This window comes from Megascapheus bottae, chromosome 6, assembly GCF_031878675.1.
Source record: "Megascapheus bottae isolate mThoBot1 chromosome 6, mThoBot2.hap1, whole genome shotgun sequence".
Lineage (NCBI taxonomy): Eukaryota > Metazoa > Chordata > Mammalia > Rodentia > Geomyidae > Megascapheus > Megascapheus bottae.
Genome location: NC_143514.1, coordinates 50,675,277 through 50,702,920, shown reverse-complemented (window position 1 = coordinate 50,702,920; position 27,644 = coordinate 50,675,277). Strand labels below are relative to the sequence as shown.

The window sequence follows — 27,644 nt, the reverse complement described above, 5'->3', positions numbered from 1 at the left end:
GACTGGCCAAAAAAAAAAAATTAAACCTTTCCAGAGAAGCTCTCTTTTTCCAGAAAAAGATAACTTACCTTAATAACTTCAAAACATTTAAAATTGGAAGTGGTGCTATGGTTCCAAGTGGTAGAATTCTAGCCCTGAATAAGAGAGCTCAGGGACAGCACCCAGGCCCTGAGTCCAAGTCTCATGACTGAAAGCAAAGAAAAATTATTTTAAGTTAATAGACTTTAATATAGAAAATATTCTTAGTTCCATTTTATTTCATCTTTCATTTTGTTAAAAATATTCATATAGCATATAGGATTAAGTAGAAATTCTCTTTCTTCCTTTCTCTTTCTTTCTCTTTCTTTCTTTCTTTCTTTCTTTCTTTCTTTCTTTCTTTCTTTCTTTCTTTCTTGTAGTACTGGGATTTGAATTAAGGGCACTCTGCCTTTGAGACACTTCTGGCCAATTTTGTTCACTGATTATTTTGAGACAGGGTCTTGGATTTTTTACTAGGTCCCTACTTGGATCGTAATCCTCATATTTATAATTTCTTCTAGAAAGTCCATGCCACCACATCTAGCATCTTTCATTGAGCTGGAGTTTCAGGAATTTTGCTTAGGCTGGTAAAAAAAAAAAAAAAATGGAACTGTGATTCTCCTGACTTCAAACTCCTACAATGTCCAACTATTGGTTGAGAAGGAATCTTTCGAACTTTTTTTTTTTTTTTCCCTCAAGCTGGCCTAACTGTCTTTCCAGTCTGAGTCCCCTTCATTCAGGTGTGTGAGCTATTGCACCTGGCTGAAAATTGCACTTTTTTTTTTTTTGGTCATGGGACTTGAGCCTGGCCTGGGCGCTCTCCCTGAGCTCTTCAGCTCCAGACTACCACCCTACCCCTGGGCCTGGGCATTGTTCCTGAGCTACTGCCTTACCTTAGAGCCAAGCTCCACTTCCCGATTTCTAGAGGTTAATTAGAGATTAGAGTCTCAGGTCCTTTTGTGCCCAGGCTGGCTTTGAACTTTGGTCCTCAGATGTCAGCCTTCTGCATAGCTAGGATTTCAGGTGTGAGCCTCTGCGCCCAACTGAAAATTGCACTTTTTTTTTTTTTTTTTTTTTTTTTTTTTTTTTGCCAGTCCTGGGCTTGGGCTCAGGGCGTGAGCACTGTCCCTGGATTTTCTCAAGGCTAGGGCTCTACCACTTGAGCCACAGCACCACTTCTGGCTTTTTGCTGAACCCAAGTCTTCGTGCATGCTAGGCAAGCACTCTACCACTAGGCCAAACTCCCGGCCCCTGAAAATTGCACGTTTTAGCAGTTACTTCTTATCAGTTATTTCTTACCAGTGCTATAAGAATAAGATTTTGAATTTAGTTGTTATGTGATGAAAAACTACAACCACAAGGTAAATAAAGCTTTAATTTTGTCCTCTTATGTGGATTAGCAATGAATACAAGGATATTTTAGTTAAGAGCAAAAGCAAACTAAAAACAAAACCATGAATAGTCTTGGTTGTAGAATTTTCTTTTTGAATGTGCCTTTGTAAAATGACCAGAATAACTACTAAAAGAAAATGTTTGGGGGTGGTGGGGAGGGAAATGGGGACCAAGACATGTGAAAGAGTATCAGTGTATGGGAATTAATGCACCATCTATCTGGCAAATATCATGTAACCCTTCTATTAATTACAATAAAACATTTATTAAAAAAAAAGAAAATGTTGACCCTGGATACTACGGTTGCCCGTGCCTGTTAGTGTGCCTTGTCAGTTTTGGAATTTCAGATCCTTCCTGCTCTGTCTGTCTGCATTGCTCCTAGTGATGTTTCCCTGTTGCTGGCTTATCAACCTCTTGCATGTCAGTTAATCCGATCTATTCTAATATCCTATGATCCACCCAATTTTCTCCCATTTCTGAATTCTCCTATTTTGATCAATTGTGAAACATTCTTTCTACTCTTAAGGGTCATTTTTGGAATGGTTTTTATTTCACTGAGTTGCTCAGTTGATGATTTTTATTCCACTGTTTTCATTTTCGGATATATATCCTCTGACAAGAGCATGTGGCTAATTACAATACCTAATACCTCTTTTATTTGAGGAGGTCTTCCAGCTTGCTGGCAATTTATTTTAACTTGACATAGCTAAACATGAAGGAAATGGCAGAGGATTCATATGGAATACTACTTTTTATTAAGCCAAGGAGGCCCTTAACAAGGGGATCCTAAGGTAATCTGTTTCTCCTAGTTTTTCCAGCATCTTTTCCTCTTGCATGGCTTAGCCTGGTCTTTTTCTGAATATTTAATTTGATGCTTTTCAATGTTCCCTCTTTTCCCTTTCTCCTTTTCTCTTCCTTCCCTCTTTCTGCCAGTGCTTTCCAATGAACATAGCTTTTGTTACTAGCCTTGTCTTCCAGGTTAGAGGAAATAAATATTCAAAATCTTATGGCTTACTCTTTGATGTTGAATGAGGGCTTTTTTTAAAAAAAAGATGCTCAAAAATTGAATAGTTTCTATTCCTTGGCATATATTATATGAACTTCCAAAATAAAATTTATATCTTTGATTTCTATAGCATCTTTCATCCTATTTACTTTTAAAGACATAGTTGCTATGTCAGTAGTTTGTGAATTTAGAGAGTGATAGAATCTTAATGTCCTTGTGATCATTCATACTGGTTGATCACATATATATGATATTGGCACATTTTCATGTTCAAATTGGTCCTGTGCTTTTGAGACAACCAAAACTGTAGGACGATTGTTATTCCTGGATTTTTTAAAATAGGATGATTGCATAAAAACATAATTCACAGAAATAACTGAGATGTGTTCTCCCAAGCTTTAGGCTTCTGAATTGTTCAAATGAAATTTTTTCTCAACTGCAAAAAATCTGAACATACAGAGATGAAACAACGGAGCTGAATTATTTTTGCCCCTAATTTTGACTTTTTTTTTTTGGTGGGTCATGGGGCTTGAACTTGGCCTAAGCATTGTCCCTAAGCTCTTCAGCTCAAGGCTACCACTCTACCCCTGGGCCTAGGTGCTGTCCCTGTGCCCTTCAGCTCAAGGGTACCGCCCCACTCTTGAGCCAAGCCCCACTTCCCATTTTCTAAAGGTTAATTGCAGATAAGAGTCTGAGGTCCTTTTGTGCCCAGGCTGAATTTGAACTTTGATCCTTAGATTTCAGCCTCCTGAGTAGCTAGGATTACAGGCGTGAGCCACCACGCCTAATTTTGATTTTCAATACAAGTTTATAAAATTCTTTTGCTATTAAAACAAGCCAAGAGGCCTAAATTCTATTCTAGTTAATCAGTCCCTCTTCAGGAAATATGTGGTCTCTTTTAAAGAAACCATAGGCTTTATCTTTAATTTGGACCAATCTAGTATCCGTCTCTATTAGAAGTATCATATTCTTCTTCTTCTTCTTAAAAATATATATCATTCCAGCTGGGCATGGTGGCTCATGCCTGTAATCCTAGCTACTCAGGAGGCTGAGATCTGAGGATCCCAGTTCAAAGCCAGCCCTGGCACAAAAGAAGCAAAAGAACGTGAGACTTGTATCTCCAGTTAATCACTAGAAAACAGGAAGTGGGGCTGTGGCTCAAGGGATAGGGTGGTAGCCTTGAGCTGAAGAGCTCAGGGATAGCATCCAGGCCCAGAGTACAAGCCCCATGATCCACAAAAAGAAGAGGAAGAGGAAGACGAAGAAGAAGAAGAAGAAGAAAATGTATATAATTCTGCCGGACGCCTATGGCTCACACATGTAATCCTAGCTACTCAGGAGGCTGAGATCTGAGGATTGTAGTTCAAAGTCAGCCTGGAGACAAAAGTCCGTGAGATTCTTATCTCCAATTAACCACCAGAAAATCAGAAGTGGCACTGTGGCTCTAGTGGTAGAGCTCTAGCCTTGAGCTGAAGAGCTCAAGGTTAGTGTCCAGGTCCAGAGTTAAAGCCCCATGACCACCAGCACCACCAAATATATATATATATATATATATTTTCCCCCCTTATTTGCTCCAACTTAGTTAAATGGTCTCCTTTATTTTATAAAATCACCTTAATACCTTCACTAGCTGGCAGAGTATTAATACTATGAATATTCATGAGGAGAAGCTGCATTACTTATTTATCCAATATTGTGGAGGTCTTGATATATCCATCATTTTGCAATCCATTCACATTGATTGTGTCTGTATTTGCTTTAGCTCAAGCCTGGGAGAACATGATGAGTGCCTCAAGCCAGAGCCCTAACCCTAACAATCCTGCTGAATACTGTTCTACTATCCCTCCCTTGCAGCAAGCTCAGGCCTCAGGAGCACTGAGCTCTCCACCTCCCACTGTGATGGTACCTGTGGGAGTTTTAAAGCACCCTGGAGCAGAAGGTAGGGGATCATGTGCTATTCTCTCTCTTTTTCCTCACCAAGTTCCTCTGAAAAGGTGGTGATGTGGCTACAGCACAACTCTTTAAACACAGCAGATAAGTCCCTTCGGATGGTATTAAAATGGAAGAATAAAGTGAGACGTGTTCATACTGTATTTGGGCAAATAAAATTGTGTAGCCTGATATTTTAGAGGCACCTCTGAAAATATGCCAATCTCCTCTCCAACTTGAAAATGGAGTAATGACAGTGCTTATAGTTAGAAATACAAATTTGAAGTCAGTGTGTAAAACCTTAGCCTCATATCTACCTCAGTGTCTTTTGGCAGGACTTTACTAAGTAATACAAATGAGAGTTTTTCCTGCTAGCCAGCCCATTCTAGTAATACTTTTTAGAACTACATTATTATTTTCTCTTTTCATGTTAATCCTATTATAAAAAATGAAAATATTATCTTGCATATGTGAACCTTTAAATTTAAGATTTTAATTCTAATTATATCATGAAATAGGAAATTATAACCTCAACTTATTTTGGATTACCACATCTTTATGATTATATGATTGCCAGATGAAAGGCACCTTGCAAATTCAGTGGATTATATTAAAAATAACAATTATGTATTTCTTTAGGATGGTCTTCTCAAGATGGTCCCCCAATAGTTAAAATCAATCTTCTTTCATTAATTTTGTGTCTTTTGTTTAGGAATATTTCCTTCCCCTTTTGAATATCAGCAATTTCTAGTGAGAGTATCACACTCTTCCCCATTTTCTCTTCTTTTCAGATCATCCTTTATTGATACGCCTTTGTATTTTTTTCAGTTCAGGCTTTCTTAAAGTCTCTATTCTCTTTGCTTCTTTTGTCATTTTTGTTGTTCTCTACTCTCTTTGTTTTGACTGTTTTGAGTTGATTTCTAAAAAATTGAATTTAAAGAGATTTCATCAGATGCAGTTTTCTAGCTTTTTCCTGTCCTTTCACTGAAGTACAAACTACTTTTGTGTTGCCAGATCAGTCTTTTCCTTCTTACAGCTAGATTTTAGCCAAAGATCTGGTCTGTTTGCTTCCTAATTCTTATATATCTTTGCCGATTCTTCCTTTATTAATTAATGTTTCTTCAGCATCCTTTAGGGCAGCTTTTGTCCTTTTAAAAGTACCATATCACTTTTCCAGATGTTTAATTTCTGTGGAAACCTCATACTTCTAGGCACTGTGTACTTCTTTGCTAGATTTATTTTCTAAGCACTTAAAATACTTTTCCTTAGTTTTCCCAGTTAGCGATGCTGGACAGAGTGTGTGACATAATCATAGATGTTTTTAAGAATCCTTAATGGCCTGGGAATTTGGCCTAGTGGTAGAGTGCTTGCCTAGCATGCATGAACACCTGGGTTTGATTCCTTGGTATCACATATATAGAAAAAGCCAGAAGTGGTGCTGTGCCTCAAGTGGTAGAGCTCTAGCCTTAAGAAAGCCCAAGGACAGTGCTCAGGCCCTGAGTTCAAGCAAAGTATCTTACATCTTTGCATACATATGTAAAGTATTGCCAAGTGTAGTGGCTCATGTCTGTTATCCTAGCGTCAGGAGGCTGAGATCTGAGAATTGTGGTTCAAAGTCAGCCCGGGCACTAAAATGTCTGTGAGGCTCTTATCTCCAATTACTCACCAAAAAACTGGTAATGGCGCTGTGGGTCAAGGGGTAGTGTGGAGCCTTGAGCTAAAGAGCTCAGGGACAACATCCAGCTCCTTGACTGACAAAAAAAAAGTATTTTACATATTTGTTATCCAAGTATATATTTAATCATGTAGTTTTATTTTTTATGACCAGTTTCACATACAATTATAGTTCTAATCTTTCTAAATGGAATTGGTTACCTTCTCTTCTTTGATGTCAGAAACCCTACCAATGTCACATTGATACCTGTTTTGTTTTCCTGGCCCCTCAAGTGGCTCAGCCCAGAGAGCAAAGGAGAGTTTGGTTTGCTGATGGGATCTTACCCAATGGAGAAGTTGCTGATGCAGCCAAATTAACAATGAATGGAACTTCCTCTGCAGGAACTCTGGCTGTGTCACATGACCCAGTCAAGCCAGTAACTACTAGTTCTCTATCAGCAGAGGTAAGAAAAACCTAAAATCAGCAATTAAAAGTGAGTACCTACTTGATTCAATGTTAATGTTGCCTTTTGCTAAGTTGAGTTCCATTTGTGTGAAGCTCTCTAGATTTTGAAGATACTTTAAGATGAGCAAGTGTTTATTCATGGTATATTGTGTAGGAGTAAAGTAAATGTGCAAAAATCAGTTATTCTTGTTTGTTCTATATTTGGAAGCTTTTTCAAGAGCTAAATCTTCATGAAGAGTATTCTCAGGTGAGTTTAGTATGTTGCTACAGCTAGAGAATACTGATTCCTTGGTATATTCTTCCCTCCCTCCCCCCCTTCCTCCCTTTCTTCCTTCTTTATTTCTTCTTTCCTTCTTTTATTCTTTCCCTTTCCCTTTCCCCTTCCCTTTCCCTTGCCCTTTCCCTTTCCCTTCCCTCCCTCCCCCCTTCCTCCCTTTCTTCCTTTTCTTCTTTCTTTCTCTTTCTTTCTTTCTTTCTTTCTTTCTTTCTTTCTTTCTTTCTTTCTTTCTTTCTTTCTTTCCCCTTCCCCTTCCCCTTCCCCTTCCCCTTCCCCTTCCTTCCTTTTTCTTTTTTCTTTTCTTTATCTTTAGTGTGAATATTGGGCTTAAACTCAGTTTTTCAGCATTCTCCCCCGCCCCCCAGTCCTGGAGCTTGAACACAGGGTCTGAGCACTGTTCTTGGGCTTTCTCAAGGCTAGTGCCACTTGAGCCACAGTGCCACTTCCAGCTTTTTCTATGTTTGTAGTACCAAGGAGTTGAACCTGGGTCTTCATAATGCTAGGTAAGCACTCTACCACGAGGCCAAACTCCCATCTTGAGTTTAAGCATTCTTGCTTGGCTTTTTTGCTGAATGTTGGCACCCTACTACTTGAACCATACCTCCTGCCTTTTTTGCTGGTTAATAGGAGATAATAGTCTCAGGGTTTTGTCTCTTATAGCTGGCTTTGATTGCTTCTTCAATTTCAGCCTCTTTCGTACTTAGGATTATAGGCAGGCATGAGTCACCAGTGGCTGGCTGAAATACTGGTTTTCAAACCATATTCCAAAAGATTTGTGGTGGCCTTTCAGGAGTGTAGGTATTGTCAACAGTATTAATGTCCACAAATCGACTGTTTCCTTTTTTCAACCCAAACATCTCTACTTTTTGTCTGTTTGATGTTTTTGTTTGAAAATTTTTTGAAGGGTTTCATAGTTTCTGTAAGTTATCAAACTATCGGCTTGATGTATAGAGGGCTTATATAGCTTACCCTAAGAAATTAGTTCATTCTGTGAACTCATTTTGATCTCTGCAGAAGTTTCGCTCACAATTTGGGATAGGAAGGTACCTGAACCTGGCTCAACCTACTATTTATGTATCTTATCCAGTGTTGTTTTATGTATCAAATTGTATTTTTTTTTGTCAGTCCCTGAGCTCTTGAGCTCAAGGCCTCCACCCTACCCCTTGAGCCACAGCACCACTTCTGGATATCTAGTGTTAATTGGAAATAAGAATCTCACGGTCTTTAGTGCTGGGGCTGGCTTTGAACCTGATCCTTAGATCTAAGCCTCCTTAATAGCTAGAATTGCATGTGTGAGCCATCGTGCTGGCTGTACTTTTTTTTTCTTGCTGAATAGTATGCTATTAAATGGATATACTATAATTTATTCATTTCCTTAGTAATGGGCATTTGTGTTATTTCTAGTTCTGTACTATTATGAATAAAACTTCATGAATACTCAAATATCTTGAGACTGTATTTCAAAAAGTATGAATTTCAAATTTTTGCTTCAATTTCTCTTTTATATTCTTAACTGTATTCTACCAAAGTCATACATATTACATAATTTTCATGTTGTTTGACTTTTCCTAGGCGGACATTTCTCTGTTCTCTGGAAGTATAACTCAGGTTGGAAGTCCGGTTGGAAGTGCAATGAACCTAATTCCTGAAGATGGCCTTCCTCCCATCCTCATTTCCACTGGTGTAAAAGGAGGTGTGTGGACTCATATACTTAAACACGAATCAATACACACAACACAAACACACACACACACACACATAGATCTATAGTTACCTCTGATTAAGGGAGCAGGTAGAATTGGAACAAAAGTATCAGCTACCCCAGTGCCATGAGAACAGTTGTTATTACTGATCATATGTGTGTATCTGTGTGCTAGTACAAAACTTGAGCTCAAGGTTTTGTGCCTTCCTTGGCTTTTTTGCTCACAACAGGCATTCCACCACTTGAGTCACATCTATTACTAATTTTTCAGAGTAGTTATTTATGTGTTTATATTATAATGTCATTTCATTCTTTGGAAGGATATGATATCAATTACAATATAAAAGCTATGTCTTTATATTTCAAAGTATATAATACTCTAAATTAAAGTTGCTTATGATTCTAGAATTATCTCACCTTAATGAGCCTCACTAATTAGTCAAGATATTAATTTACTATTTTGAAATATAATAAAAATTCAGAAAGATACTTATCTTAGTATTATGAAAAATAGGTTCATGTCTGTAATATCAGCTACTTGAGAGGCAGAGATTGAAAGGACTACAGTTTGAGATAAACTCAAACAAAAAGTTTTTGAGACTCTATCCCAATCAATAAATTGAGCATGATGAAATATGTCTGGGTTCCATTTAGGTAGGATCTGGCCCTGAGCAAAAATGTGAGATTCCATCTGAGAACCAAATGTCAAAAAGGGCCTTGGGGTATGGTTCAAATGCTAGCAAGGAAAAAGCCCTAAGTTTAAACCCTAATTTTTAAAAATATATACATGGATATATTTTTAGTCCTTTCATTTTACTGTTCCCATACTTTGTTTCCTACAGATTTTGGCTGACTGTTATACTGTTAAACACAGCTTTAGAGTGAGTCTTATATAATACCTGTACTCCTTTCCAAAGACTTCCTAAAAATGTTTTTTGAGTAAGGCATCAGTGGCTCAAGCCTGTAATCCCAGCTAGTCAGGAGGCTGATATCTGAGGATCTCGACTCATGTTGATTTGCCTTGACAGAAAAGTTTGTGGGACTCTTATTTCTAACCATCAAAAAGCCAGAGGTAGAGCTATGACTCAAGTGGTTAAATGCCACCCTTTAGCCAGAAAGTCCAAGGGTGATACCCAAGCCCTGAGTTCAAGCCCCAGGACTGGCGCTTACACGTGCACGTGCACACCCACATCTCCCTCCACACAGATAGATAGATAGATAGATAGATAGATAGATAGATAGATAGATAGATAGACAGATAGTTTTTTTTCCCCCATTAGGAAAGTTGCTTTCTAGGTGTCAAATTTTTAGTCATTTTATAAATTGTAGATACATTTAGCACATACTGGGCACTAAGTTGTGGCCCATCTTGTGAAAGTGTATGTATGTTATTAGGAGATTCTGATAGATGAAATTATTATTCGGTCAACAGAATGCTTCATGTTATGTGTAAATTTATTTTTGATACATCCAGACCAGCAACCAAGTTATTTCTAAAAGTTTATTAATAATCTTTTTTCACCTTTGTCTGAGTCTTCTTCTTAATGTACTTGATTTCAGACATCTCCATTATTCCCTACCCTATAGTTGGCTACCTTTTTAAATGTAAATGTTATCATATATTGTTTTGTTTAAAATATTTACAGATTCCTAAGATAAATGACACATCTTAGCTCATACTATTTATTATGTCTCAACCCCTCTCTCTAACTTTATTCTCAATACCTTACATGAAAATATAAACTGTTTACTTTTTATACTTCAAAGTTTTTTATTTTGCTACACATAATGGGGAAAAATGACTTTATAGTAGAACAGACACAGATTTTACTCCCAATACCATTGTATTGTATCATTTAGTGGACAAATCATGTGTCCTTTCTGAACCCAGCCCCTAGATTATTATTTATTTATTTATTTATTTATTTTTGCCAGTCCTGGGGCTTGAACGCAAGGCCTGAGCACTGTCCTTGCACTTTTTCCTCAAGGCTAGCATTTTGCCACTTGAGTCACAGCACCACTTCTGGCTTTTCTATGTATGTGGTACCGAGGAATTGAACCCAGGTCTTTGTGCATGCTAGGCAAGTACTCTACCACTAGGCCAAACTCCCCAGATAAGGAAGTGTCTGATATAGTGATTATTATCTTTAATTTTGGTTTTAAGCTGAGAGGATCACATTCAAAATAAAGTGGGTGAATGAAGTGCAGAGATTAAAGAGAAATGTTTCATTCACAGTATCCAACATTCCTTATTCATATTCAGAATCTGATTATCTGGTTAGTAATTTACTGGTCATGTTAGTGATATGTCTACCTATATAGAGTCTATCTATATAGATATATATCTATATACATACTAAACTCTTAAATGAGAGGAATTATTACATGAGACCAGTAGCCTTTGATATTTCTACTTTCTTATTATATTTTAAGCAGTCTATGTTTTAATGTTTGAATGGTCAAAAATACTAAATCAGTACCCAAGGATAAAAAGTAGGGCTCTCTTGTACTCAAGCCCTTGAAATCTTTTCCAGAGAAGATGGCTACCATATTACCATTTTTTTTTAGTATGTTGGATTAATTTTGAATGATGGTCATTTATTCTGTAACTTTTATTTGGGGGGAGGTGGGGTAAGAGTTGTTTTTTGCTTGTTTGTTCTGGGGCCTGAGTTTGATAAGAGATGAGTCTCACAGACTTTCCTGCCTGGACTGGCTTTGAACCCTGATCTCAGCCTTCTGAGTAGCTAAAATTGCAGGTGTGAACCACCAGCACCCAGATAAAGGTTGATTCTTTTTATTAAATGAAAGAAATATCTTTGGACTTAGTACACATCACTATGGGGAAAGGTGTAGACATAGGATAACCATGTTATCTTCCAAACTGGACTGCCTTGCCACTTTTCAGAGTAAAAGGAGGCACAATTAACACGACAGTGAAGACATCAGGTATAAACTATGGCCTGTGTTCACTCTATTTATAAATCAGATGCCTGTGTCCTACCTGAGAATAACCAGCCCATTCTCCATCACATTTATTTCTCAATTTGTTCCTTCAGCCAATCTTTTGCAATGTTTTATCTCCTTACAGATTATGCTGTGGAAGAGAAACCGTCACAGATGTCAGTAATGCAGCAATTGGAGGATGGTGGTCCTGATCCACTTGTATTTGTTTTAAATGCAAATTTGTTGTCAATGGTTAAAATTGTAAATTGTAAGTTAGAAATTTGTTTTTAATGAAGATGAAATATTCTACAGACTAAGAGATAGTAAATAAAGTTTTCAAAAATTCATTAAGCCAATGTATTTTTGTATAGAGCCACATCTTACTGTATACTATATCCCAGAGAAGCTATTTTTTGTTGTTGTTGTTTTTTTTGCCAGTCCTGAAACTTGACAGGGCCTGGGCACTGTCATTGAGTACGTTTTCTCAAGGCTAGTAGCACCCTGCCACTTGAGCTACAGCACCACCTCTGGCTTTTTCTGTGCATGTGGTACCAAGGAATTGAATCTAGGGCTTTGTGCATACTAAGGCAAGCACTCTACCATTAGAACACACTCCTAGCCCTCCAAAGAAGATGTTTTATAAGTAAACATCTACGACCACTAGAATTAACTAGAGCTGAATAATGTACCTAAAAGCCTCAAGCAATTTATATACTAGGTTTTTTTGGGGGGGCGGGGAAATGGGGGAGGATTGTTGGTCATGGAGCTTGAACTTAGGACCTGGGCGCACTGTCTATGAGCCTTTTCATTCAAGGCTAACACTACCACTTTGAGCCATAGTGCCACTTCCGGTTTTCTGGTGGTTAATTGAAGATGAGTCTTACAGACTTTCCTACATGGGCTGCCCTTGAACCTCAATACTCAGACAGATCTCAGCTTCTTTTTTTTTTTTTTTTTTTTTTGCCAGTCCTGGGCTTGAGCTCAGGGCCTGAGCACTGTCCTTGGACTTTCTCAAGGCTAGAGCTCTACCACTTGAGCCTCAGCACCACTTCCAGCTTTTTTTCTGTATGTGGTACGGAGGAATCGAATCCAGGTCTTCATGCATACTAGGCAAGCACTTTAACCACTAGGCCAAACTCCCGGCCCCAGATCTCAGCTTCTTTAATAGTTAGGATGACAGGTGTATGCTACTATGAGGCTTGAAATCAGAGCTTCGGCGCTGTGGTTGGGCTTTCTCGAGGCTAGAGCTCTGCCACTTGAGCCACAGCACCACTTCTGTTTTTTTCTGTGTATGTGGTACCAAAGAATCAAACCCAGGGATTTGTACATGCTAGGCAAGCACTTTGCCACTGAGCCACACTCCTGGTCCTAGGCTAGGTTTTTTTTGTTTGTTTTTTCCTTGTCAGTCATGGGGCTTGAACTCTGGGCCTGAGTGCTATACCTAAGCTCTTCAGCCTAGGCGTTGTCCCTGAGCTCTTCAGCTCAAGGCTACTGCTCTACCCCTTGAGCTCAGTGCCAGCCTACTGAGTAGTTAGGATTACAGGTGTGAGCCACCATGCCTGGCTAGGCTCGATTTTTTGTTTTTGTTTTTCTTGCCAGTCCTGAAGCTTGAACCCATGGCCTGAGCACTTTCCTTGGGCTTTTCAAAGTTCGAGCTCTACCACTTGAGCGAGCCTCAGTACCACTTCGGGCTTTTTCTATGTGGTACCAAGAAATTGAACCTGGATCTTCATGCATTCTAGGCCAAATTCCTGGCCCCAGGCTTGGTTTTTAATCTCAGAAAATAGTGATGTAGAACTTTACTTAGATGGGAAAAGGTGTCATTAACTAAAACATAGTCTAACTTTACTAAATCACAAGTTAAAACTCAAATTTCTCTTAGTGACAGACTTATGGACATCACAGTAAGAAACAGTCACTTAAAATCTTTTTTATTTTCAGTATGGAAAGTAGAGAATACATTTATACTGAATGAGGCAGTTTGAGAGGAAGTCTCTCTGAAGTTCAGTTCTCTATTTCCTTCTGTGCTTTAAATTGTCCCTGGAAACTACTATATATATGTATGTATACATATACATATATATACATATACATATATATCTTACTTTAAGGTTCTGCCCTGATAAAATGTAGGTTTCTGGCTTTCTGTGCTTTACCTTTTTTTTCCAGGATCAGAGTGATACTTAATTCCCTTGGAATTAAAATTTGTTATACCTAGTTTCTAAGATGTGTTTAGAGATTTTCTAGTTTAAAATTCTTAAAGTACATACCACCTTCATATAGGTGGGTTGAGTACTTCCTATTTAGATATATAAAGTAATATTTTTCCAAGTGAAGAAAAGGGATAGGGTACAAACGAAATGTCAAGGACTGATACATTTTGTTTATACCATATCACAGTGGGATCTCCAAGTAAGTTAAAAAAAAAGACTCAAATTATGAATACTATTATGTATATTCTTTGAACAACACCTCCACTCCCAGCTTTCTACTGGTTCATTAGAGATAAAAAACTCTCATAGGCTTTTCTGCCCCAACTGACTTTGAACTAGTTCTAAGCCTCCTTATTAGCTAAGATTACAAATGTGAGCCACTTATTTATTTATATAGACTCACCTGGGGAGCCTGCTTGCTTGCTTGCTTGCTTATTTGTTTGTTTATTTATTTATTTATTTGGTGCTGGTCCATTCTAGGGCTTGAACTCAGGGCCAGGGCACTGTCCTTGAGCTTTTTTTGCTCAAGGCTAGCATGCTAACCACTGAAGCTACAGCTCTACTTCTGTTTTGTTGTTGTGGTGGTGGTAGTGGTGGTGGTGGTCAATTGGAGATAACAGACTTACAGACTTTGCTGCCCGGGTTGGCTTCAAACTACAGTTTTCATATCTCACCGTTCTGACTAGCTAAAGTTGTAGGTATGAGCCACAGGCACTCCACTTTTTTTTTTTGGCCAGACCTGGTGCTTGAACTCAGGCCCTGGGCACTGTCCTTAGGCTTTCACAAGGATAGCACTCTACCCTTGAGCCACAGCACCACTACGGCTTTTTCTGTGTATGTGGTACTTTTTCTGTGTATGTGGCTTCATGCATGCTGGGCAAGCATTTTACCACTAGGCCATGCTCCTGCACCCCTCCCCCCGCCACACACACTATTTATTTTTAAATTTTACTTTTATTACCTTTAAATAGTTGTACAAAGGTGTTACAACTCATTTGTGAATTGATGAGTACAATGCATTTTGGTCTATGTCACGCCTTTCATCATTTTTCTTCAGCCCTTCCAAACAAACCCATCCCTACAAATACTTATTTTTGACTAGCACATAATTTGTGCCTTTTAAACTTTTCCTAGACTTGAACCAAAGAATTGGAAGTCAGTAGTCTAGGAAAGCAAAGCATTTAAAAAAAATAATAAAGCACATTTTATAACATGAAGCTGAGTAAAGTCATGTTCCTGGTGATTTAGTATTTTCTCCCAGAAAAAAGCACCTTAAGTAAACTGATTGTTACATAAAAAAAGTATATTTTCTTTTCTTTAAGCTGCAACCTGAAGCCAGAGCTATGGTATTTGCTTTTTTTTTGGGTGGGGGGTGCTGTTTCTGGGGTTTGAACTCAGGGCCTGGACAGTGTCTCTCTAAGCATTTTTTTTTTTTTGCCAGTCCTTGGGCTTGTACTCAGCATCTGAGCACTGTCCTTGGACTTTCTCAAGGCTACCACTCTGCCACTTGAGCCACAGTACCACTTTTGGCTTTTTCTATATATGTGGTACTGAGGAATTGAACCCAGATCTTCATGTATGCTAGGCAAGCACTCTACCACTAGGCCAAACTCCTGGCCCCGTCTCTAAGCACTTATTATTATATTTTTAAGTCCATGCTCTACCACTTGAGCCATACCTCTGCTTTTGGCTTTTGGTGGTTAATTGGAGATAAGCGACTCATGGACTTTCCTTCCCTGGGCTGACTTTGAACTGCAGTTCACAGATTTCAGCCTCCTGAGTAGCCAGGATTACAGGCGTAAGCTACTTGCACCCAGCTTAGTATGGCCTTTGTTGCTGTTTGTAAGTGATTATTTCCTTTGTTAACGTGTTGGGATTTTTTAAAGTAAATGAGGAGATTATATCCTTTAATCATGATAGTATATTTTGGTTTTACTAAAATGTTTCTTTTGCTAATTATGTATATTAAGTTTTAAATTTTAAGTGTGTTTTCTCGCACAATTATTTCTTTTACTTTCCTCTTAATTATTTATATGTAGTTAGAAAAGAGTCAGAGGATTAACAATTTATTTTTTTCAATGATTCTTTGATTTAATGTAATGACAGTTCTCAAGTGAATTGTACAGACTTATATATGATCTTTTTCTATATCTTACCATGTATGCATCTTTTTAAAGAGCAAGTATTGAGAGTAATGTCTCTATAATTTTATTCCACTCATAGATGTGAACAGGAAATGCTGGTGTTTCACAACCAAAGGAATGCATGCAGTGGGCCAATCAGAGATAGTCATTCTACTCCAGTGCCTACCAGATGAAAAGTGTTTGCCAAAGGACATCTTTAATCACTTTGTGCAGCTTTATCGGGATGCCCTGGCAGGTAAGAATGCCTTCGGAATTGATCTGCATCCTTGATAAATGAGAAAAATTGTTGGGCTGAGATATAAAGTAATGATGTTAGATTTTGAAGTATAACATTAGACTTGGAGATCAATGGCAAGTTAGAACTTGCCTTGATGTGAAGAAATCATACATTTTAATATTTTCTCTATGAGGTTTTCAGTATTACAAAGGCTAGAATCTAGCATAATAGAGTCTACTGACCTGACCTTGAAAAAAAATATTTTCCTTTGACTTGCTTAAGGATCCCAACTTCATACTGGTAGTAAGAAGTAATTTAATCATACTTACATGCTTCAGTTGTCAATGCATATATATATATATATATAATCACGATATAAGCACTATTGAATTCATATTTCAAGAATGTAGATGTTATCTTTTCCAAATATATTATTAATTTTAAAATGTAAAGGAATAGCTATTAGAAATTGAGAAAGGCTAAGGTTACTAATATATACAAATACTAAAGTTCAGAGAAAGTGACATGTTTCAGCTTATTATTTGACATTAAAAGTCCACTTACTGCCAGGTCCTGGTGGTGCACACCTGTAATCCTAGCTACTCAGGAGGCTGATATCTGAGGATCATGGTTCAAAACTAGCCAGGGAGGAAAGTCCATGAAGCTCTATTCTATAATTAACCACCAGAAAACTGGAAGTGGTGCTGTGGCTCAAAGTGCTACAGGCTAACCATGAACTGAAGAGCTAAATGACAGTGTCCTGGCCCAGAGTTCAAGCCCCACAACCAACAAAACAAACACACACACACAGACACAAAAAAACTTTGGGGCCACGAGTTTGGCCTACTGGTAGAGTGCTTGCCTAGCATGCACAAAGACCCAGACTTGATTCCTCAGTACCACATACATAGACAAAGCCAGAAGTGGTGCTGTGGCTCAAGTGGTAGAGCTCTAGCCTTGAGAAAGCCCTAGGACTGTGCTTAGGCCTTGAGTTCAAGCCCCAGGACTGGCATAAAAGAAAAAAAAAGTCCACCTACTTTAATACCCTACTCAGCACTAGATGGATCATCCAGGCCAAAAACAATACCAACAAATCTTATTACACAGTAGCTCAACATGATAGCTCACACCTCTTATCCAAATGACATGGAAGGCTGAGATAAGGAGAATGTGGTTCTAGATAGTCTTGTCAAAAAGAGTTTTCAAGATTGCATTTCAAGAGAAAATACTGAGTTAATCAGACACCAGTGGCTCGTGCCTCTAATCCTAAGTACACAGGAGCCTGAGGTCTGGGCACAAAAACCCATTAGACTCTTATGTTTAATTAACCACTAGAAAAACAGAAATGGCTTTGTGGCTCAAGTGATAGAGTGCTAGCCTTGAGCTGAAGAACTCAGGGTTAGTATCCAGGCCCAGAGTTCAAGCCCCATGACTCACACACATCCTCCCCCACAAAAAGAAGAGGAAGAAGAAGAGGAGGAGGAGGAGAAGGAGGTGTGCCAGTGATTGTATATAGAGATTCCCTTCCTGAATACTTGTTTGTTAAACATGTCATTTGAAATATGATGTAAAAATCAATGTTAATAAATTCTTTTATAAATAAATAAATAAATAAAATATCAGGTAAATGAGCTGGAGAGGTAGCACAGTGGCAAAGCACTTGCCTAGCACGTGCAATGTCCTGGGTTCGATCCCCAGTGACAAAAAAAAAAAAAAAAGAAAATCTATCTAGTTTTGAGCATATAAGAAAATATTTTTAGCCAGGTACTAGTGGCTTACTTCTGTGATCCTAGCTACTTAGAAGGCTAATATCTAAGGATCATAGTTTGAATCCATCCTGGGAAGGAAAAGTCTGTGAGACTTATCTCTAATAAACTATCCTCTTCCCAACTCTCCCTCCTACTCCCCTACGCTCCCCCCACTTAAAAAAAATTGAAAGTTGAGCTGTGTCTCCAGTGGTATAGTGCTAGCTTGAGCAAAAGAAACTCAAGGATAGTGCCCAGGCCCTGAGTCCAAGCCCCAAGACTAGCACCCCCAAAAAATGTATATATATATATGTGCATAATATATGTATATTTATTTGCCAGTCCTGGGCTTGGGCTCAGGGCCTGAATACTGTCCTCAGACTTTGTCAAGACTAGAGCTCTACCACTTGAGCCTCAGCACCACTTCTGGCTTTTTTCTATGTATGTGGTACCAAGGAATTGAACCCGGGTCTTCATGCATAGTAGGCAAGCACTTTATCACTAGGCCAAACTCCCGGCCCCAATATATTTATATATTATTTTAGACTTTATTCCATTGAGGATGAAGTGGCTTCTAACAAGCCATTTCTAACATGCTCACTGTGCATAGTAGTACATTTCTATAATCCCAACATTCAGGAGTCAAAGAGAAAACATCCTTGAGTCACTAGAATTTATATTTCTTTTTTTTTTTTTTTTTGCCTGTCCTGGGCTTGAGCTCATGGCCTGAGCACTGTCCTTGGGCTTTCTCAAGGCTAGAGCTCTACCACTTGAGCCATAGCACCATTTCTGGCTTTTTTATTTTATATGTATGTGGAACCTGGGTCTTCGTGCATACTAGGCAAGCACTCTACCACTAGGCCAAACTCCCAGCCCCTAGAACTTTTATTTCTGTAAGCAACTTAGAGCATACAAAACATCAGAACTGAAGCAGAATTGGAGATAAATGCAGAACGACCTGTATAAAACAGAATTTATGGGCCGGGAGTTTGGCCTAGTGGTAGAGTGCCTGCCTGGCATGCACGAAGACCCAGGTTCGATTCTTCGGCACCACATACATAGAAAAAAGCCAGAAGTGGTAGAGCTTTAGCCTTGAGAAAGTCCAAGGACAGTGCTCAGGCCCTGAGCTCAAGCCCAGGACTGGCGCAAAAAAAAAACCCAAAAAACAAAAAACAGAATTTACATATTCTAGCTGGTATGTAAGTAAGTGTGACTCTGTCCCCTATCCTCCTAGATGATACTAGCAAGAAGAAAAAGAGTTTTGCTGGTGGTTTACCCTCTACCACATGTCTTGTACATTAGTTAGTTTTTCATTGTTGTGACAGATACTTGACAGAAGCAAGAGAGGAAAGATTTCTTTTTTCTCATGATTCAGAGGGTTTGTTCCAGTAATCATTTGTCTCTGTTGTCTCTGAAATACAGTAAGGCAGAGCAGCTTGGCAAGGACCATGTGTTGGAGCTAAGCTATTCACCAATCAGTGGCCAGGAAGCTGGGAGGAGATAGAGGAAGAGACTGGGTATTGAATGGTTTAATGTACTGATGAAGGAAAAGCCCTCCTGATCCAATCCTCTCTCAATAACACTGCTATCTGGGGACCAAGCTTGTAACATACGAATCTCTGAAGCTGTCACTTCATTCATATCCAAACCATAACACTCTGGATAAAACTATACTGAGTCCAGTCTCTGTATCCTAAAGGCCACCATTGGGGCTCTGACAGCCCAAACCAAAATGTAGACCTTAATGCTAAAATCCTACATCATCAGTTTTTGTTTTCTGTGTCGAATTTTTACTGCTAGGGTTTTTTTTGTTGTTGTTGTTGTTTTTGGCCAGTCCTGGGCCTTGAACTCAGGTCCTGAGCACTGTGCTTGAGCTTTCTCAAAGCTAGAGCTCTACCACTTGAACCACAGCACCACTTTCCGGCTTTTTTTCTATGTATGTGGTACCGAGGAATCGTACCTAAGTGTTCATTGTACCTAGGGCTAAACTCCTGGCCCCCCATTTTTTTTAAATAAAGATTTAAACCTGTGGAATGTTACTTTTCTATAGATGAGGTAACTATGATAATAGAAATTAAATCACTTACTAGATTATGATCTACAATTTTGAAAAAGGAAATAAATGCTTAAGGGTAACAGCTATATTGCAGGCCAGGAGTGTGGCCTAGTGATAGAGTGCTTTGCCTAGCATGCACGAAGACCCGGGTTCGATTCCTCGGTACCATATACATAGAAAAAGCCGAAAGTAGTGCAGTGGCTCAAGTGGCAGAGCTCTAGCCTTGAGAAAGCCCAAGGATAATGCTCAGGCCGAGTTCAAGCATAACATAAGGAGACCTAGTGAAGAATGAATAGGAAGGTGTTAAAAGGAGAAGCAGAAAAAAAAAAAAAAAATCTCTGGAAGCCAAGTACTAGTAACTCACATATGTAATTCTAGCTATCCAAGAGGCTGAGATTTAAGAACCAAGGTTTGAAGCCTGACCAAACAGACTAATCCAATAGACTTATTTTTAATTACCAACTGAAAGCTGAAGTGGGGATGTGGCTCAATTGATAGAGCCCTAGCTGTGAGCCAGAGTGAGAGGCCCAGAGTTCAAGCTCTAGTCCCACCATTCCAGTAATTAAAAAATTATCAATAATTGGTTTTCGGCCCATAGCAGAATCCTGAAGGAATAATGAATGAATACCTTGAATTCTAAGGTATTGTATTATATGTTATAGTTTAGTTCATTTTGTGCTCCTATAATAGTGTCCCACAGAGTAGGTAATTTATAGTGAACATGAAGTTATTTTTCACATTTCTGGATGCCAGAAATCTAATATGGTTAGGGAGAGCATGCTTGATGTGCCTTCTCATAGTGGAAAGGCCAATGCAAGGCAAAAGAAAGGACTACATGTTTCTTCTTACAACAAACCCACTCTAGTGATAATACCATCTAGTCCCTCTACGCTCGTGCCCTACTGACTTAGGTTCTACCTAACACTGATATATATGAAGGATTAAGTTTCTAGTGTTTTTTCTTTTTTTCACAGACTAACTTCAAATCATAGTTTGACTAGAACTTTAGAGGAATATTATTACATAGAGGAATAAAATCTTCCTTCTTTTATTCTACATCCTTCCCCTTCCCTGCAAACTCCTTTGACTTTTACATTGGTATGCAGTCTCTGTCTCTCTCTCTGTCTCTGTCTCTCTCTGTCTGTCTGTCTGCCTCTCTCTCTCTCTCTCTCTCTCTCTCTCTCTCTCTCTCTCTCTCTCTCTCTCTCTCTCTCTCTCTCTCTCTCCTTCCTTTTTATTTTGTTTTGTGCCAGTCCTAAGGCTTGAACTCAGGACCCAGATACTGTCATTGGAGCTTTTCTTCTCAGGGATAATGTTCTACCACTTGAGCCACTACTCCATGTCCAGCTTGTTTGGTAAATTGAAGATAAGAGTCTCATAGACTTTGCTACCCAGACTGGCTCCAAACCTCAGTCCTCAGATCTCCACCCCCAGAGTAGCTAGGATTATAGGCATGAACCATCAGAGCTCAGCATGGAATATTTCTTATGATCTCAGAATTGTAGGATTTAGCAGGGTGGTAAAGGACCAGTGTTGAATTTGGCAATCTGATCACCAAAGTAGCAGCTACTCTACCCCCAATTCTGTGATGCCCACTAGAGAATATGATTAAACAATACCAAGAAAAAAGAAAAGGAATATTTTAAATATGCTTTTTAATGGAGGGACAGAGGGTGAACAAATGCAGCAGCAGTACTTACCACCATGTTGAAAATGAACTATACAACTTGTGCCTGGGGATGGGAGGGAAAAACGAGAAGAACGCAAGGGAAGGGATGACATTGTCCAAAAAGAAATATGCTCTTCACCTGACTTACGTAACTGTAACCCCATTTTGTATCATCTGTATAATAGCAAAATTGAATAAATATGTTTTCTGCTTTAGGAAATGTTGTGGGCAACTTGGGACATTCTTTCTTCAGTCAGAGTTTCCTTGGTAGTAAAGAACACGGTGGATTTTTGTATGTGACATCTACCTACCAATCACTACAGGACCTGGTACTTCCAACACCACCATACTTGTTTGGGATTCTCATCCAGAAATGGGAAACTCCTTGGGCTAAAGTGTTTCCCATTCGACTAATGTTGAGGCTTGGAGCAGAATACCGACGTAAGTTGTAAAAAATGTTTCTTTTAGCCGGGCACGGTAGCTCACCCCTGCAATCCTAGCTACTCTAGAGGCTGAGATCTGAGTATCAAGGTCCAAAACTAGCCCAAGCACAAAAGGAATAGGCCCTGAAACTGTTATCTCCTATTAACCTCTAGGAAAATGGGAAGTGGGGCTTAGCTTATGGGTAGGGCAGTAGCCTAGAGCTGAAGAGCTCAGGGACAACGCCCAGGATGAGTTTTAGCCACATGACCTACAAAATTTTTTTTTCTTTTTTTTTCCTGACCCATATAAGCAAAGTATGATTATTAAATACAGGATTGGTCCCTCTTGATGTGATTCAGCAGAAATAGCCATTTGAAACAGCTAAACCACATGTGTCCAGCATCTCCATTTACTTTGGCTACATCTTAGTTTTTTGGGAAGATTTGAAAATATCAAATGAAGAAATTGATGGTATTTACTACCTTTCAAATTTACTGTTTATGGTTCATTCGATGAAAACAAGCTTTAGAAATAATAGTTTGGAGGGGTTGGGAGTTTGGCCTAGTGGTAGAGTGTTTGCCTAGCGTGCATGAATACCCGGGTTCGATTCCTTGGTACCATATACATAGAAAAAAGCCGGAAGTGGTGCTGAGGCTCAAGTGGTAGAGTGCTAGCCTTGAGAAAGTCTAAGGACAGTGCTCAGGCCCTGAGCCCAAGCCCAAGCCCAGCAAAAAAAAAAAAAATAGTTTGGAAATTAATTTTTGTAGTATATCCATAGTACATGGTGAACATATTCAATTTCACTTGATTAAAATAGTTATGAAAATGACTTAACAGGTACTAGAAGCTAGGAACATGAGATTATTCCCAATTGGTAAGGTAGACTACCGAAGACAGGCTTCTTTGCTCATTGTTACAGTAATGCAAATAAGTTTGAGGTGTTTGCTTTAATTTAAAGATTAAATTCAAGATTTATTTTAAACTGTACATCTTCAACTACTTGAAAGTGACCTGGTCTAGAATTAGGTCATTTACATTCTCAATTCTACTCCTTACTAGCTTTATAACTTGGAGCAAGTCACTTGAGTTTTCCATCTGTCAGCTTCTCAAGATTGGCAGGATTTTGTTTGGTTTTTGTTTGTAAAGTACAGAGTCTAATGAGTTATTTTTCCTTTTAGTAATTGTATTTGTTATTTATATGGTACAAAGGAATTGAACCCAGGGCCTCATGTATGCTAGACAAGCACTCTACCACTAAGCCACAGTTACTGCCCCTAAACTGGAGATTTTATTTTTTTTTATTGTAATTAGTAAAAGGGTTACATGATATTTGCCAGATAGAAGGTGCATTAATTCACATACATTGATACCCTTTTACATGTCTTGGTACCCATTTCCCTCCCCCCCCCCCACACTCCCCACCCGTCTTGGTTTTCCCCCTTCCCTATCAAATTTCAAATAACCAAATACAAATAAATTCAATATATCAGATAACAAAGTGAGATACTATAACAATATGAGATAACCAAGGGACAGCAAAGGAGATGAGAGACAACATAGTACATTAAGGACAACAATCATTCGTTATATGGCTTTTGTTTTGATATCCTGGAGGTCCTTTCAATTAGCTTCATATTATATGGCCTTATGTATCAAGATTTTGATCAATTGCAGATCTCTGCTAGTAGAGCCCAAGGTTTCTACTGATTATGACGAATGAGGGAAACCATTGAGCCTAAGTTCCTTTGAGTCTGGCTTACTTCACTTAATATGATTTTTTCTAAGTCTTTCCATTTCCTAACAAATGGGGAGATGTCATTCTTTCTGACAGCAGCATAGAATTCCATTGTGTACAAATACCACAACTTGTTGATCCACTCATCAACTGAGGGACATCTAGGTTGGTTCCATATCTTTGCTATGGTGAATAGTGCTGCAATGAACATTGTTGTGCTAGTGGATTTAGTATGCCCTTGTTTCTGGATGGTTGGGTAAATGCCAAGTAGTGGAATTGCTGGGTCATAGGGGAGTTCTATGTTTAGCCTTTTGAGGCACTGCCACACTGCTTTCCATAGTGGTTGAACGAGTTTGCACTCCCACCAACAGTGTAGTTAAACTGGAGATTTTAATACTTGCCTTTATATATTATACTGAATTGTTCAAAGGTCAAATGAAACACTGCTTTGTAAGTCCTAAAACAGAATGTTATATGTTTGTAAGGCAGTCAACTTTATTCTTTTATTCATTAATTTATTCATGCAATACAAATTTAATCAAAGAATTTAATAAGAATTTAATCATGTCATGTATGATACATGACATGATAGACCTATAGTATTACTATATACCTATAGTAATCTTTTTTTTTTTTCCTGCCAGTCCTGGGACTTGACTCAGGCCTGGGTACTGTCCTTGAGCTTTCTCAAGTATAGACTCTACCACTTGAGCCACAGAACTGCTTCTGGCTTTTTCTGTGTATATGGTACTGAGGAATCCAATCCAGGGCTTCGTGCATGCTAGGCAAGCACTCTACCACTAGGCCACACCCTTGGCCCCCTATAGTAATCTTTGTAAGGAAGACATACAGAAATCATGGTTAAAATGGTACATAGTGTTAAAAAAAAACAAAAAAAACCATACTTACAGTTAAGTCCTTGATGAACTCTTAAGATGGGACCTAATTGACAAAGAATATAGGAATCAGAGAAGAAACATCTCTAGGTCAAAGGTGCCTCTTAATGAACTCTGGTAAAGAAAGTAGGAAGGGGTAGGATCTTTGCAAAGAAAGCATGCCTTGTGCCAGCATTTCAAACTGGAAAAGCCTGAGGTATGAGCCTGCTAGTGGACTCTCCTAAGGAAGGTCTGCTTAGGGGGGATAAAGAAGAGAACAGGCAAATTGAGAGATGTTTGTTCCTGAATCCTATCAGTCCAGTTTGCTTTATAAGACCTGGTGAGTCACTTTTGAAACAGCTGCCTCAAAAGATTTACATAGTCATCAAAGCATTCTGCTCAGGATTTGTCTGCTACCATGCTAAACACTTTCTGAGCCCTAAATTTGATATATTCTGATGAGCTATAATGATTATGAGAATTATATTTCCCATGATATGTCTTTTAAGTTGCCAATCTTTTTCTGACCCTTTCTCATTCCATAGTTTATCCTTGTCCACTGTTCAGTGTCAGATTTCGGAAGCCATTATTTGGAGAGACGGGGCATACCATCATGAATCTTCTTGCTGTAAGTTGAATTTTTTGTTGTTGTTGTTTCTTACTGGAGTTTGTATAAGAAGAAAACAAATGATTTTAGTATTTCATTGACAGCTTGACTCTTAGTGTTTCAAGAAGGTAAAAATGTAGGCCAGAGAGAACAAGACATACATACTTTTTGGAGAGCATAGAATTCTGGATAAAAGAGTAAGAAATTTCAACTCCAATTATACAGTTACTTATATGAGTGAAGGATTATCATGAACAATGAAGGATTATTGTGAAGACTGGAGACACTATAAGAATAAATAAATTTGCTGGGCATGGTGCCTCCTGTCTGTAATCCTAGCTACTCAGGAGGCTAAGATCTGAGGTTCACGGTACAAAGCCAGCCTGGATACTATGAAGCCCATGAGATTCTTATCTCCAGTTAACCTTCAGAAAACTGAAAGTGGTGCTATGGCTCAAGGGGTAGGGTGGTAGCCTTGAGCTGAAGAGCTCAGGGACAGCACCCAGGCCTAGAGTTCAAGTCCCACGACTGACAAAATAAAATAAATTACCTAGCATTTTATCTTTTTTTCCTAGTCCTAGGGCTTGAACTCAGGGCCTGGGCAGAGTCCTTGAGCTTTCTTTCTTTTTTTTTTTTTTTTTTTTTGCCAGTCCTGGGCTTGAGCTCAGGGCCTGAGCACTGTCCTTGGACTTTCTCAAGGCTAGACCTCTACCACTTGAGCCTCAGCACCACTGCCGGCTTTTTTCTATGTGTGTGGTACCGAGGAATCGAACCCGGGTCTTCATGCATGCTAGGCAAGCACTTTAACCACTAGGCCAAACTCCCGGCCCATCCTTGAGCTTTCTTAAGGCTGGTGTTTTACCACTTTGAGCCACAGCAATACTTCTGGTTTTTTCTGTATATGTGGTACTAAGGAATCAAACCCAGGGCTTCATGCATGCTAGGTGAGCACTCTACCACTAAACTATACTCCTGGTGCCTAGCATTTTATCTTGATACCATTTTTTTTCCTTCCCACCCATTCCGGGGGACAGTCCTGGGACTTGAACTCAGGGGACCTAGGCACTTTTGCTCAAGGTTAGCACTCTGCCACTGGAGCCACTGTGCCACTGGCTTTTTCTGTTGATGTGGTACTGAAAAATCAAACCCAGGGCTTCATGCATGCTAGGCAAGCACTCTACCACTAGGCTACACTCCTCTTACCATTATTTATTTTCCAGTCCTGGGGCTTGAACTCAGGGCCTGGGCACTGTCCTGAGCTTTTATGCTGGAAGCTAGCACTCTACTACATGAGCAACAGCTTCATTTCCAGCTTTTTGGTAGTTAACTGGAAATAAGAGTCTCAGGGGCTTTTCTGCTTGTGCTGTCTTCAAACTGCAAGTCTCAGCTTTCAGCTTCCCTAGTAGTTAGAATTCCAGGCATGAGCCATTGATACCAGGCTACCTGGATTGCTTTTATTGTGTTTGTCATCTACTTTTGCTTACAGTTACTTACCACCTATTAGTTATAGGGAAGTCAGATCTATAAAAACAGGGCAGAAGCTTCTAAGTCAAAAGTCTTTGTGATAGTTGGTGTTCTGGTAGGTATTTGTAATGTTAGCACTTGGAAGGCTTACTAGGGAGACTGAAAAATGGAAGCCAGCCTAGGTTACCTAGAAACACCTTGTTTCTCATGCCCTCCCTAAAAAACATGAAATCTAGCTGTATGCAATCACTTTGGCCTTGATTTCAGCCTCTGTTGCTCCTTTGGCTTCAGTCATGTTGAATATTATAAACTTACATTTCCCTACAGATAGTTCTTGAGTTCAGACATTAGAGAATAAGAAGACTAATTCAAGTGAGAGTCCCTGTCCCACTGTAGTTTGCCTTAAAAAAATACAGCAAGCCTGGGAGTTTGGCATAATAGAGTGCTTGCCTAGCATGCATGATGCCCTGGGTTCGATTCCTTGGTACTACATACACAGAAAAGCCAGAAGTGGTACTGTGCTCAAGTGGTAGAGCTCTAGCCTTGAGGAAAGCCCAAGGACAGTGCCCAGGCCCTGAGTTCAAGCCCCAGGACTGGCAAAAAAAAAATACAGTGAACAAAAGAATTATAAAAAAATGCTGAATGGTAATAAAGCAGAGTAAACCTTCAAGTATTTGTTTAATGTTAATTAAGTAGAAGAAGTATCGGAAATTATTTGACTTACTTCCTAGTAAGTGTTTACAGTCTTAGAGAGCTAGAATATGTGCAGTAGTATTGCACATTTTCTAATTGCTTAAATAAAAGAGTTGTTCAACATTGGCATGCTTTTCCCTTTGTGCTAGTTTTATTCCTATATATCAAATCTTGCTGTTGATGAATTCATTATTCTATTTCAATCTGTTTTTGCTCAGGACTTCAGAAATTACCAATATACTTTACCAGTAGTTCAGGGGTTGGTAGTTGACATGGAAGTTCGGAAAACAAGCATCAAAATACCCAGCAACAGATACAATGAGGTAAGATTTGTCATGAAGGAAAATTCTTCATCGTTGAAAAATATGAATTATTGTGAAAATTAAGTACATGATTACATGTACATTTTACTATAGG

General features: G+C 38.9%; 1 protein-coding gene across 4 annotated transcripts in view; it reads left to right on the top strand.

Annotated features, from left to right (window-relative positions):
• Zfyve9 (zinc finger FYVE-type containing 9) overlaps window positions 1-27,644 on the top strand; it is a 103,778-nt gene that overhangs the window by 57,685 nt on the left and 18,449 nt on the right. For 3 of the 4 annotated variants that reach the window (XM_090334837.1, XM_090334836.1, XM_090334839.1), the window contains 8 exons: window positions 4,179-4,355; window positions 6,293-6,462; window positions 8,314-8,434; window positions 11,532-11,654; window positions 15,823-15,978; window positions 21,647-21,871; window positions 25,009-25,091; window positions 27,446-27,550. In XM_090334837.1, the coding sequence (XP_090190963.1) occupies window positions 4,179-4,355; window positions 6,293-6,462; window positions 8,314-8,434; window positions 11,532-11,654; window positions 15,823-15,978; window positions 21,647-21,871; window positions 25,009-25,091; window positions 27,446-27,550 (1,160 nt within the window). The remainder of the gene's footprint in view (window positions 1-4,178; window positions 4,356-6,292; window positions 6,463-8,313; window positions 8,435-11,531; window positions 11,655-15,822; window positions 15,979-21,646; window positions 21,872-25,008; window positions 25,092-27,445; window positions 27,551-27,644) is intronic. The other variant, XM_090334838.1, reaches the window with a different exon arrangement.